This window comes from Talaromyces amestolkiae, assembly GCF_001896365.1.
Source record: "Talaromyces amestolkiae strain CIB chromosome Unknown scaffold9.1, whole genome shotgun sequence".
NCBI lineage: Eukaryota > Fungi > Ascomycota > Eurotiomycetes > Eurotiales > Trichocomaceae > Talaromyces > Talaromyces amestolkiae.
This window is the reverse complement of record NW_024468045.1, coordinates 1,315,806-1,329,375: the sequence shown is the minus strand read 5'-3', so window position 1 is coordinate 1,329,375 and position 13,570 is coordinate 1,315,806. Positions and strand designations below refer to the sequence as shown.

At 45.2% G+C, this 13,570-nt stretch overlaps 4 protein-coding genes across 4 annotated transcripts; 3 read left to right on the top strand and 1 right to left on the bottom strand.

Moving 5' to 3' along the window:
- Nucleotides 1-3,805: 3,805 nt before the first annotated feature.
- Nucleotides 3,806-5,523, top strand: BHQ10_005446 (uncharacterized protein; the record flags this gene model as incomplete). The annotated part of the gene is made up of 6 exons (XM_040877923.1): nt 3,806-3,884; nt 3,946-4,014; nt 4,075-4,372; nt 4,443-4,696; nt 4,778-5,176; nt 5,234-5,523. The coding sequence occupies 6 exons, from the start codon at nt 3,806-3,808 to the stop codon at nt 5,521-5,523; spliced, it is 1,389 nt and encodes a 462-aa protein (XP_040733950.1).
- A 154-nt stretch (nt 5,524-5,677) lies between these two features.
- On the bottom strand, nt 5,678-6,520 carry BHQ10_005445 (uncharacterized protein; the record flags this gene model as incomplete). Its single annotated transcript, XM_040877922.1, has 1 exon — nt 5,678-6,520. The coding sequence occupies one exon, from the start codon at nt 6,518-6,520 to the stop codon at nt 5,678-5,680; it is 843 nt and encodes a 280-aa protein (XP_040733949.1).
- Nucleotides 6,521-8,020: 1,500 nt separating this feature from the next.
- On the top strand, nt 8,021-9,103 carry BHQ10_005444 (uncharacterized protein; the record flags this gene model as incomplete). Its single annotated transcript, XM_040877921.1, has 1 exon — nt 8,021-9,103. One exon carries the CDS (start codon nt 8,021-8,023, stop codon nt 9,101-9,103), a length of 1,083 nt encoding a protein of 360 aa, XP_040733948.1.
- Nucleotides 9,104-9,502: 399 nt separating this feature from the next.
- BHQ10_005443 (uncharacterized protein) lies at nt 9,503-10,720 on the top strand (the record flags this gene model as incomplete). Its single annotated transcript, XM_040877920.1, has 2 exons — nt 9,503-10,564; nt 10,625-10,720. The coding sequence occupies 2 exons, from the start codon at nt 9,503-9,505 to the stop codon at nt 10,718-10,720; spliced, it is 1,158 nt and encodes a 385-aa protein (XP_040733947.1).
- Nucleotides 10,721-13,570: the final 2,850 nt, after the last annotated feature.

Genomic DNA, 13,570 nt, shown 5'->3' with positions numbered 1-13,570 from the left:
GATTCACAAAATCCTTGTTCCAACTTTCCCTCTGTGATGCAAACGTCGAATCTTCGACCCTTGCTATCTAGACACTTTGTGGAAGGACAACCTGGAATTGCCAACGGAAAGGATAGTAGAGTTCTATGAAGGTTGTCTACGAACCTCGAAGCACGACACCCCAGTGGAATGCCGTTGTTCTACCGGTTTTAAGACAAAAGAATTCTTATCGCCAATCACCGTCGTTGGCCAAAATGGTCAGACAACATTGAACGCATTGGCGCTCACCGCTAGGAGCGCAGGTATACAAAGTGAAGTTTTTATCTAGTTTTCTCAACTTTGATATTGTCTTTGGACCAAATTCGCCATTGCTGCTGCTGAAATTTCTGATATAGGCATTTCGGCTTTACTCTCAAAACCACCAATCAAACACTTGAAATAGGTAGCGAGGGATAAACTTCATTTGTCTTGAAAATAGCGTTCTTCAATTGGCTAGACCAGGTTTATTGTAGGCTGAAATATCGACAAGCATCAAGCTATGACTGCATGAAACCCATTATAGATCTTTCTGACTAGCTTCCATCAATATTTCTCCAACTACAGTAAGAATATTGGAGGACTACCGAATCATATCGCAATTGGCTGTAGATAAACGAATCGAAGTCACGTCGACCTTGGTAAATACAGTAGAGAAAGTTTGAGCTATTGATCCGCTGTTTTGTTCCATCAGCTCCCCAGAGTGGCCACGATTGCTTTCCCCAGGATTGTCGGAAAGATCTCCCGAGCATCAGGAGGCCTGAAATCAGGGCAAGCGGCAATAAGCCCGTATAGCCGAGCTTCGCGGTCGCTGTGCTGGAGTCCAACCCCGCGTTTTGCGGTGTGTCAAACGAGGGAATAGATGACCCATAGCAGGGGATTGCCATGGCTAACTATCCGAAATTAGTTCTATCAGACAGTGTCGAGATCATCGCAATGTGTCACTTTTTCCGACCAAGCGACTCTTGTCTTTGCGGTCATGCAGAAGCCTGCGTGCTATGACATCTGTGCAGGCCTTAATATTCAATGTGGCTTTATATCAGTCTTCCTACACACCACTTGCCATGTACCAGCATCGGAATACTTCTTCATCGACGTCTTCTGTTTCTGGCTTCACCACAGCAACCGACAGCAGCCTGCACCGAGCCAATGAACTGTACCTTTCGAAAAAGTACCCGATATTTACTCCTTGCAAGACCACATTATTGACATTAATGAGGTGCTCGTGGTGTTGGGCTTACCCTAGCATCTGCCGTTGTGGCAGTTGAAGGTAATATTGCTACCGTCGATGCTGCTGCTGAGCCGCATGAACATTATCACAAATTGAAAGAGATAGCTTCTGGTGTTGAGTATTATAGGTCAACTTTTTCTCGGAATACGTCTAGAAAAAGAACTAGAAGACTGGAATCTGATTATCATAGATCCGACGTGACAGACCACAATATTCTCCGTCAAACTTTTGACGACATCGCCCGAGCATACATAGCTCTCAAGTCGATGACTATTTGTAAACAATATACATATTCTAATGATATTCAAATAGCATCGCAGCCGCAGCAATATGCCCTGATCAATTTTACATACAACTAAGATCACAAGATATCAAACGATATTTTGATATCAAGGTCCTTGGAACATATTTTCTGCGCAATTGACTGCAGAACGAGTAGTACGCGGCTTGTCATTCGCGCCCTTGTATCTCCCTGGTTTCAATTTTTCTCTGTTTATTGTTGTTTCGATCATTTCTGGCAGGATATAGTTATATCGTATTCCATATTTGCCAAAAGCAGTTGCAAATGACTTCGACGTGCCTAGAACGGCGGCCTATTCAGGTACATAGTGGCAAAGCTCGATGAACCTAGCTGTGACGTTATTGATGAAATGTTGATGAACTGCATCCACAACCATTCTTTGAGATGTTTTCATCGTCATGTTGGACTACCATTTATTGTTTTGCCACCTGGGTAGGTAGCCATGCTGCCGTGAAATGGACATCGGTGTGTAGCTGGAGCTTTTCGGCAGTGACATTGAGGGCGGGGGAGAATCGGCAAATTGCCAGCGTTATTGACCAGTGTGTCCAACCTGCCGAATGTGTTCACCGCATCTCAACTATTTTTTGCGCAGCACTTGATGAGGTCAGATTGAAGCCAATCGTTGTATTCTTTACAGAATGTTGTTCTGGCTTATTTCTGGTTGATGGGGAGTCTCGGATTTCTGAAAGTAGAGACTCCGCATCTAGAGACTCCGCATCTCTCTCGCTATCGCGTGCCCTAGAAAATGGATCAAACTTGATACTCCTTGGCTTGCGCATTTGAGTGCGATCGCCCGACCAATGCCGGGCGAGCTCCCAGTTATTGCTACTACTCGGTTGCGTAATAGGCTCATAGTTCTATCTATATACAAATTCGCTGAATCTACAGACTGTAGGTGACAGGTATGTCCTTTATTTGATTCCGAAAGGACAGAGTACTAGCACCTTTTCCTACTTGCAAGCTGGTAATGAATCTATAAAAACAGCTTCTGGATGGATGTGCCGTTGGAGAGCCGTTCGGCTATATTGTTCAACCCCGCCATTGATATGACCGGTCTCTAGGCCGATCCACGTACTCTGGAGGAAGAGTATAACCTTGCATGAAAGTTGCAATGATATAGTGATGAAGCTGAGTCTACTTTAGCAGAGTGTTTTCAGAGTCCAATTCTTGACTCGGGCGGAATTTGGATGGGTTCATGCTACGACGTTTTTTGTATATCCAATAGGGCTATGGTAGTGCATTGTGCAATGCATAAAACCTGATTCCCTTACCTCATGAATCCTAAATGTTTCGATTACAAATCTTTGGGAACGACTCATCACAAGATATGATATTAATACCGGAGTCCTTACACAATACAACTGGTCCTGTTTATTGCAACTAAACCTAATTACACTCTGTTTTAAACCTCAACGAATTCTACAGGAAAGTATGTGGACCTCAGTGCTCGCTATATACAAAGTAATATCTGCCATAGATAGCCTCTTGTTTTTTAACAAGAAGGTAATATATATCCTAGATATTCCCAGGTATTTCTCAACTAGTCGCTTAATCTTAATCCTTAATGCTCCAGGGGGAGGCGGCAGTACCTGAAACCACGTAGTAAGATATCCAGGGTCATGTGAATGTACACAGTATCCTGATTCAGAATAATCAATGATAGTATCCAGTGTTATATCTCATTTAGGTAAGCGCCACGCTAATCTTCAGATCTACCCAAAGTGCCGACTCCAAACGAAACAACGTTTATTCATGACCCCAGAAAATCACCGCGGAGTTGCGGAGGATCAGTTTGCACGATGCACAGAACCAAGCGCTGGTCATTTTCTGGGAATGGGCCGAATGTCAGTATTCATTGGTCAGAGCTATACCTGAATATGAAGTAATTTCCGGCATGCATACATGGCAGTAAGCTTACCAGAATCAAGTTATTCCTCAACCTGTACCCTATACTCGGCCTGAATATTGTGGGATTCCCACACAGTGTTCAAAGCACGGTTTAATTATTTAAAAGACAGTCTGACGTTACTTCGGACTGGCCTTGTGTTGAAAGCAGTTAGTAAGGTTCAAGTCTGTTGCCTGGTCATCAAGAATTGCAATTACCCAGCCCGATAATCCGCGATGATAATGTGGTGGCTCCAAGGTCGTATTTATATTCACTCAGTTTCCTCGAACTCGAGATAGAATGTTGGAATCATCGCATGCCAGACAATCAGTGAAAAAGCGACAAAGTAAAGCCATTGGATCCTTTCGCAACTATGTTGAAATATCTTTCCATCGTTGCCGCTACGGCAATCCTGACCGGAGTGGAAGCTCAGCAATCAGTCTGGGGACAATGTAAGAAAATTCTTGAGAAACTTCAGGTCTAAGTTACTGTGTAGTTATTAACATAAATTAGGCGGCGGTCAAAATTGGAGTGGCGCGACATCATGTGCCGCAGGTTCTACATGCAGCACTCTTAACCCTTGTAAGGTGCCAATTGATCCCGTACGTTGGCTTTGATTACTGACACCGATTGCTCATTCAGACTACGCACAATGCGTCCCTGCCACGGCTACTTCGACTACATTGGTGACAACAACATCTTCCAGCAGCGTCGGAACGACACCACCGCCCACAACCACGACGAAAGCTACCACCACTACTCCTACCACAACGAAAGCTACTACCACTGCCGCTGCATCTGGAAACCCTTTCTCTGGATACCAGCTCTATGCCAATCCATTCTACTCGTCAGAAGTATACACTCTTGCCATCCCATCATTGACTGGTACACTCGCCGCTGCTGCAACCAAAGCTGCCGAGATCCCATCATTCGTCTGGCTGTAAGTTTCTCCCATTGAAATCCAATTGAAGGAATAAAAAATATGTGGGGCTTTTTCTAAACCTGTATAGTGATACGGCAGCCAAAGTACCTACAATGGGTACCTACCTAGCCAACATTGAGGCTGCAAACAAGGCTGGCGCCAACCCACCTATTGCCGGTATCTTTGTTGTCTATGACCTGCCTGACCGTGACTGTGCAGCTGCTGCAAGTAACGGCGAATTCACTGTAGCAAACAACGGTGTTGCAAACTACAAGGCTTACATCGATAGCATTGTAGCACAGTTGAAAGCTTATCCTGATGTACACACCATTCTTGTTATTGGTAAGTTCTTTACTTTTGCAAATTGGTGCAATGAGATTCAAATAGTTCAAGGTTTCAAGTCTAACGAATCACGGTATATAGAGCCCGATAGCTTGGCCAACATGGTCACCAATTTGTCCACTGCTAAATGTGCCGAAGCTCAATCTGCATACTATGAGTGCGTCAACTACGCATTGATCAACCTCAACCTGGCCAACGTGGCCATGTACATTGATGCCGGCCATGCTGGTTGGCTCGGATGGCCTGCCAATCTTTCACCAGCGGCTCAACTCTTTGCAACAGTCTATAAGAATGCAAGCGCTCCTGCAGCTCTTCGTGGACTGGCCACCAACGTTGCCAATTACAACGCTTGGTCCATCAGCAGCCCGCCCTCATACACATCTGGCGACTCCAACTACGATGAACAGCTCTACGTCAACGCTTTGTCTCCTCTCCTGACATCTAACGGCTGGCCCAACGCTCACTTCATCATGGATACTTGTAAGTGTGCTGCATATGATTTGATCACTCAATTCACTAACCAAAATTGTTTTTTAGCCCGAAATGGTGTTCAGCCGACCAAGCAACAGGCATGGGGTGATTGGTGCAATGTTATCGGAACCGGCTTCGGCGTCCCTTTCACAACCAATACCGGTGACCCACTTGAGGATGCCTTCGTCTGGGTCAAACCAGGTGGTGAGTGTGATGGTACATCAAATAGTTCCGCACCTCGTTACGATTATCACTGTGCCCTCAGTGATGCACTTCAACCGGCTCCTCAGGCTGGTTCTTGGTTCCAAGCATATTTTGTCCAGCTTTTGACCAATGCCAATCCATCTTTGGTCTAAATCAGCATTGAAAGCAACATATTCCTTTTGAGGGTACTTTATTTATATTGAAATCACATTCCTTCATTCAAACATGTCTCAAGCTTCAATATATCGCAGATAATAGTATGAAATGAGCTGTATTAATTCCGGTATTTCTAGCTAAGATAGTAAATCATTCTATTTCAATATGCGTCCAGCCGAGAAGTCTAGCGGCCTTTTCAGTGCTCCAGAATGCCTGGTTTTTTGACATGTCGCCTCTAATCTCCGCCAGAGGAAAATACTTTCGAGCGAGTTCTGCCGACGGTATCTCCTGTGTTGTAGTCGGGGAAATGATATTTATTACCTCGAATCCTTTGATGCTCTCACTCTTTTCAACTGCTAAAATACAAGCTCTTGCCACTGCACGAGGACTAACCCACCCCCAAAGTTGTTGAACCCCAGATTCTTGCCATCTATCGTGGTGTCTTTCCCTAACCTCCTTCAACGGGGCAACCTCGTGTATTCTCAAACAGGCTATACTCAACCCCGGGAACCAATCAGTGAAGCACCTGGCTTGATACTCGGCTTCGGCTTTAGCCAAAGCGTAAGCATCTGTAGGCCGCTGTGGCGCATCTTCATCGATGGGAAAGTAATCGAAGTGTAGGGGCTTATTCGCGAAAGCCAAACCGATGGCATTGACTGATGATGCATAGCATACTCGCTTTATTCCCAATTCACCGGCGGCGTGGAATCCATTGAAAGCCGCGTTGACATTGTTATTATGGACATACCAATTGGTCTTCCCGATTGGATCTGGAACAGCGGCGAAGTGTATTATCGCGTCACAGCCTTTGAAGGCTTCAAGTGTAGCGTCATAATTGTTGGCAATGTCTGCAGTCCTCATCTCCGAATTCAGTGTTCCATCGTGTTCGGTATGAGTGCGATTGATCTGCACTGTATGATGACCTGCTTCGGAGCAGAGTTTCACCAAGGTTTTTCCAACAGATCCACGAGCCCCGGTAATTGCGATCTTCATGATAGTATTGCGTGTTCTGTGCAGTAGTTGCTACCTTATGCAATACGATGTGTGTGATGATGATTCAGCAACCTAACCGCCACTGCATAAGACATTCGATCTCGAGAGACGATGGCCGAGAGCGTTAGAAAAGGTCGGAAAAGTAGTCTCGGTCGGAACACCACACTATGTCCTCCTTGCTCAATCTTTTTAGTTGTGGAAAATTGTCTTGTGGCGGGTTTTGTTAAACATGGCTGCTTTCTATCAGTTTGTCGTCATAAGCACGGCAATGTTGGCCGGGCTTCCGGCCAGCAGCGATGTCGTACATCTTGAAGCAACACCGTATATTGAGAAAGCTTGAAGCATGTCTGTACTTGCGGTATATATTACTATTGTTCTTAGTATATAATACATGCATCTGCTGCGATAACGAGCAACTTGGTCTCTTTCTTTTCCTTCGAATCTAGACGTTGTTGCTTCTTACTCTGTTCGGAAGGTATGGGAAAACGTGAACACACAAGCTCCTTATTCGATCGGACAGCTGCCAATAAAGAGCCAATTAGTAGACTGTGGTCGAAAGAATATGCGAATATAAAGTCGACCGGGACTGTCAATATCGTATTACTGCCTAAGGTGAGTAATCCCCAATAATAGTCCACTCAGTCAAACTTTCGTGTAGCCCTAATTTTGAATTCACCCTACGGATGAGCATAAAGGAAGAAATTCCCGCGTCGACAGGTCCCATGTTGAAAGAATTGTTTCATGCTAGAACCCTGAAATTTATGTTAAATTGAGAATAGCCTGAATGCATGACACACCCTCCCCGCATCGAATCTAAATGGTGGAAGAACTTTAAATTTCAAGAAATCTCTTTCAAAGATCAACAACTTTATTTATTCGGTAAAACTCTGAAGAAGCCTTGCGAGCGGGGTGTACGGCATCATTGTATGGTTGTTTCCTCTGCCTGGATATGCTCGGTATAGTGATTGTCCGGAAGGTATATCAAACATCTCAGCTTAAAGCAACTGGCATTAACACTGTCTTTCCCCTCTTCATGATTTAGCGTATACCCCCACAATAATCTCGGGATGGTCCATCGACACGCTGATTTCATTGGAACAGCCGAATGAAATGTTATCCTAGTTGGCGATATCCCCGACAATACGGTTTACAATTGAATCATGTAGTATATGCAGTCAAGTAATTTCCACTAGCGATTTTTTTTCTGGGCTCAGGTGGGTGACTACCAGACAATATCGTTTCGTTTTATATCTACTCGCCATGATCTATCCACCAGTGAGCTTTCAGTATATGCGAGATAACATGCTCTATTCGACGATTTAGGTGCTGTCGCCTATAAGACAAAAAGCTAAAGCATGGAAGGACAACTTATTTATTTGTGGGGTGCGATTCATGATCCTCCAGGTCTTGGTACTTTGTGGCAAGATACAGCTTTCAAACCCCAGTCTACTTTCTTCGTCCAAAAATCTTAAGGCACAAGACGCCAAACATCTTGGCAACATGTGGCTTTCAGCAGCACTTGCTACCATCTTCTTTTACCTTGCTTCTGCACAAAATGCATTTTCCGGGGCAGTTGGTTTCGGAGCAATCGCAACTGGAGGTAACAGTGGCACGACTGTCTATGTCACAAACCTCAACGACTCAGGCACAGGCTCGTTTCGTGATGCAGTAAGCGAGTCAAACCGTAATATAGAATTTCAGGTCAGCGGCTATATCGAATTGTCATCGGCAATTTCTTTGTCGAGTGATATAACTATCAATGGTCAGACAGCGCCAGGCAGTGGCATCGGGATCATGGGAGGCGAAGTGTCGGCATCTGGGAAGACCAATATCATCATTCGCAATTTCCGGATGAGACAGGGGACTCTTGACTCGGATACTGGAAAGAGTGCATTCAACATGGGCGATGCATCCAACATCATCCTAGATCATTGCTCTGTGGAGTACGGTCAGTGGGATTCCGTCGATGCTGTCGGTGCCGTGAATATTACTGTCTCAAACTCCATTATAGCGTTACCTATCGGCCAACAGTTCGGAGCTCATGTTGAGACCGGACCGGCCACGTTCTATGGCAATCTCTGGGTGAGCGCACACAATCGGCAACCTCTTGCCAAGAGCAACACGCAGTACATCAACAATGTCATATACAATTATCAAGCAGCGTACACAGTTGCTGATACCAGCGGAGACTTTTACCATGACATTATCAACAATTACTTTATTGTCGGGCCTAGTACCACAAGTTCCCACAATGCGTTTTATCAGATCAATTCTGGACAGACGGTCTACGCCACTGGAAACTATCTTGACACTAACAAGGATGGCGTCTTAAACGGAGCATCCTACAACACGGTGGGAAGTGCAACTGTAGCCAGTACTCCGTTTGCAGATACGTCGCTCAGTATGGCCAGCCTCACTGCCGCTCAAGCATATACTTCTGTTTTGGAGAGTGCCGGTGCCAAACCTCGAGATGAAGTAGATACGTATGTCGTTTCTCTTGTGCAAAGTCTCGGGACAGAGGGAAAGATTATTACCAACCAGGATGACACAGGTCTATCAAATGGAGGTTACGGAACATTGTAATTTGACCATATGTAAGGCCTAAGCTGAGCAAGTTTGCATATTTGAAATCGTTTCCAGTTCTACTCCGTTATTATTAGCACTTCTGCCCGTAGTCTTACTCACGCTTTCATTCACAATTTCTGATAAATCTCAACATCCTAATCTTGGCAACAAAGTAGGCATTAGGTCGTGTCGTCGATCACCATAGTTGCGGGGTATAAGATTGTAGATATTTTCCACCTATGAACAGCAGTTTTCTGATACTTTTGTTTGCTTTGATGTATGAATTAATATTAGATGAGCTCGACTTATCTGCGCAGTCCTCACTATCGTAATATTTAGTCCATATGCTGATGTTGAAATATTGAGACCCCTAATTGAACGCTATTAAGGTCAGAAATATACTATCAAATTATGAAAATGCATTCGATTCAACTCCTGCTAGCTATCTTATGGATCAATACATGTATAGTTTTCGCCGAGCAGAAACTTTACTCGACGTGGATGGTGGACTCCATGATCGCCATTGGTATAACCCCAACCCGATATTACACCCAAGCCACATTCTATCGAGGGGTTGAATTCGTGTACAACAAAACTCAAGATTCTAAATACTCCTCTTTCCTGACCTCACAGCTAGATGCTGTTCTAACCTCAAATGGTACATTTGTTGACTGGGATTACACGAGCCATCAGCTGGACAATATACGTGTCGGCGAGACTCTCCTATTCTTGTACGGTGCCACTGGCGATGTGAAGTACAAGAATGCCGCTGATTTCCTTCGAGATCAAATCAATCAGCAGAAGCGCACCGTGTCCGGCGGGTTTTGGCACAAGGATCCCAATTATCCAAACCAGATGTGGCTGGATGGGCTTTTCATGGCTGAGCCTTTCTATGCACAGTACACATCAATGTTCGAGCCAGACAATGCGACTGCTTGGGATGATATCGTGCATCAATTTGATCTTATAGAATTTCACTGCCCAAATCAACAGACAGGTCTGCGTTATCATGGGTATGATGAGAGCTTCGTGGCCGTTTGGGCAAACAATGTCACCGGAGCCTCGCCTCATGTATGGGATAGGGCAGTGGGATGGTACTTCATGGCGCTCGTCGATGTACTAGACTGGTTACCAAAATCACATCCGGGGCACTCTAGATTGTTGGGTTACTTCACAAAGCTCGCTATGGGGTTGAAAAGGAATTGGGACTCACAGGGCGGGTGGTGGCTGGTAATGGACGCACCATATCCCGGTATGGTTGGAAATTATATTGAGAGCAGTGGTACAGCCATGTTCATTTATGGGTTCCTTAAGGGCATTCGAGAGGGATATTTGGACAAGAGCTCTTACAATCAAATAGCAACACGAGCTTATGATGCCATGGTTAAAAGGTTTGTGGGAAGAAATGAGACTACTGCCATGTTGACTTGGGAAGGGACGGTGAATGTAGGGAGCTTAAGTGGAAATGCTTCATATGAAGTAAGTCACTTCTCATATGTCTTTCCGCTTCTATGTCGCAGTAAAAGCTAACAAGCGTAGTACTACATTTCACAGCCAGTTGTTGAGAATCATCTGAATGGGGCAGGGCCGTTTGTATATGCGAGTACTGAGTTTGAAGCCTTGCAGGGGTCATAGGTGTGCTTTTTAGAACCAGTGACATTTGACAGTGCTCATGGTAGCAGTTTGAAACAAGCACTGATCCGATTTCTACACGATCTTTTGATTATAGTTGCCTCTTTTTTGCTGTGAGGGCATCGAACAAAGCCTGCCTGAATTCTCTCAAACATGATTGGACTCCTGCAAGATATTGATCTAAGAGATATTAATGGTCGTCACATTAAGACCTACGTGGGCCTTCCTTCTATAATAGCGATGGGTGTTGATAAGCGAGMAAGCCACAAAAAGCTACCTGGTCGCCAGTAATCCGTCTCGACATTCCGACGAGATTTTTTATTCCCCCACAAGTGCGTCGGCATAGACAAGGGCTCATACGTACAGGTATGTCCATTCATCATCAAGTGGCGACTTGACACCGAAACTTGCTTGCAAAACTTGTCATCAGTTCACCGATGCAGCTACGTCAATATTCCCCGTGCAGTAGTCTCTAGACCGATGTACATCTCAAGCCGAGGTATCCGGGGCTTGTAATGAACTCTGGTTCATGTGAGTCCTTTCTCCGTAGATAGGAACGGATAAGACACTTCCGCTGAGGAGTTGCGTTTGGGTCGCAGCTCTGACCTAACGTACAATGAGTCCTGTGTTTACTTAGAGTAACGTTGTATCGGCCAAAGTCAATATCATCGTGATCGTAGATGGGTTCATTGCCTGAGGCAGACAAGGATGAACCGGATATCATTTCCGTGCAGCCGATTCAGCCCAACAACACCAGTCCTTGCCTTAAACAGCCAGAGTGGTTATCCTCGTTGCTTCTTTCAGACCGTTAGTAGTTACGCCTGTCCACTTCAGTGTTTATAATTATCCCTCTGAGGAAGGTCAATGCCTGCGGTTCTTAATGGCAACCTGGCATGTACAGGTGGCGGCCCGAATAGGTTTCCTATTTTCCAGATTTGCATCTCGTATTCGGGCGAAGTGAACTTAACGTTGGATCTTGCCAACTCGAGCTGAGTCTGGAATGCCACCGTCCATAAACCAGAGTTTGAAGGCGCCGTTAGTTGTCAACCATTCCGGTTTGTGTTCAGCGCCACGGCGGCAGCGAAGGCGTCATCTTTTATGCTTGAAACGAGTCAGTAATTGCATACAGACTACGTATACAAGAGTGATTCACGGTACGTACGATACCATGTAACCATGAAGATCAAACATCGTCTTGCAGGTATTTTACCCGAACAATCAAGAAAATTCCCGAATTGGGGCAACCTAATTCGTCAACCTACGAAGAAATGGAATAATGACGGGACGTGAGTGGACCAGAACTACAGGCGCAGTTCATCTCAAGTCCAATCATATGTGGTCTTGAGATCTCATCATGGTGGCATGGCCGAAACACCTAGAGCATGTATTCTCCATACGGAGCACGGAGTATGGCTTTATTTACATGCGGGCCGCTCGGTGGCCCGCTATAAACTCAGAAATCCTTAAATTTGAGACTTTTGAATCGGACAATGTACATCTGGCACAGATATGGTGGGTCTTTTGGTGACAGAATACCGGTACGTATTTACTTGGTGCTTCCATTTCCATGGTTCATCAAGTCAGGCAACTTGATACATGTCATATTTCTTTCCGTGGACTGATAAGCGGGTAGTTGCGTTCCGACGTGCTATCGAAGTTTTTATCTGTGACCTATCATTCGTTGTTTGATAGTCTCCAAAGACGATTGCTGATAGAAGTGGTTGATTATTACTTTCTGCAGGAACGAGATATCGTCAGTCGTGACCAGTATGTGCTTTGTATGCAAGCCCATATCATCGGCCGGATTATTTCCATGTAACATACCCTCCAAAGTTGAAACAGCCGAGGCCAAATAGAAAAGTGGACACGGTTCATGAGCGTATCGGCATACTTTGAACATAGTCAATGATAGTGATAATCTAGCAATATTAGGAATCTACTCTGTTTATGTGAGCCTTGGGATGGAGAATAGATGACATCATTTGGATATGTCTGTGCTCTAGACTATTGAATGTCTCTTGTTGCCAGAACGACATCACTGCCGCTGTCATTGCCATCCCAGAATCCAATTTTTAGAATGCAAGCAGATCAATAGCGATTCCGCTGTCAGTGTCAAGCTGTCAACGCTAGTTTCATTCCAGAGGCGACGGTTGACGTACGCAAGAGCAGTGCGAAGAAGGGCCAACGGTTGAGAAAGCTAGTTTGAATGTGAACTAAGTTATGCAGTGCAGCTCTGGCCGATTCCCTAAGGGAAGGGATGATCTGTTGGAATGAAGAGTGCAATACGAGGAGCCTAGATTGTAAACGAGCCGACGTACATGCTACTACATAGGAGGTACTTGACACTACGTACCCGGTACATGCCTTTACTACAGTACTGAACACTAAGCAGGGAGGGTGAGATAGAGTTTGCGAATCTCAGATATGTACTAATCCTATTACATAACTAGCGCCAAATGAGTATTTCAAATAATCATGGCCAATCAGATACCCAAGCTAGTCCCCGAGTGGAGCCCGAAGATCCCAAGATGGTCGCCGAAGACTAGCGCGGGCCCAAAGCGGGCTAGCATCCCTGATCAGTATACACGTAGGGCTAAGTGCGTACCCAACAAGTCACAACGGTGGTGTGGGTGGGGGGATCAGGTGTCCTAACACAGTAAATGGTGGCGCCCGGGATGGCTTGTGTCATTAATGGTATTGTCGTATGAACTACCAGCGACTACGTTAGCACCCTCGCGTACTTGTAAGCAGTAACAGTAACTACGGACAACCGTTTATGCGCCGTGGGTTGTCACAAGTCATACGGTACTTACCCCGTCCTACCTCTTGCTTTTTAGTATCTTACCAGTGAGT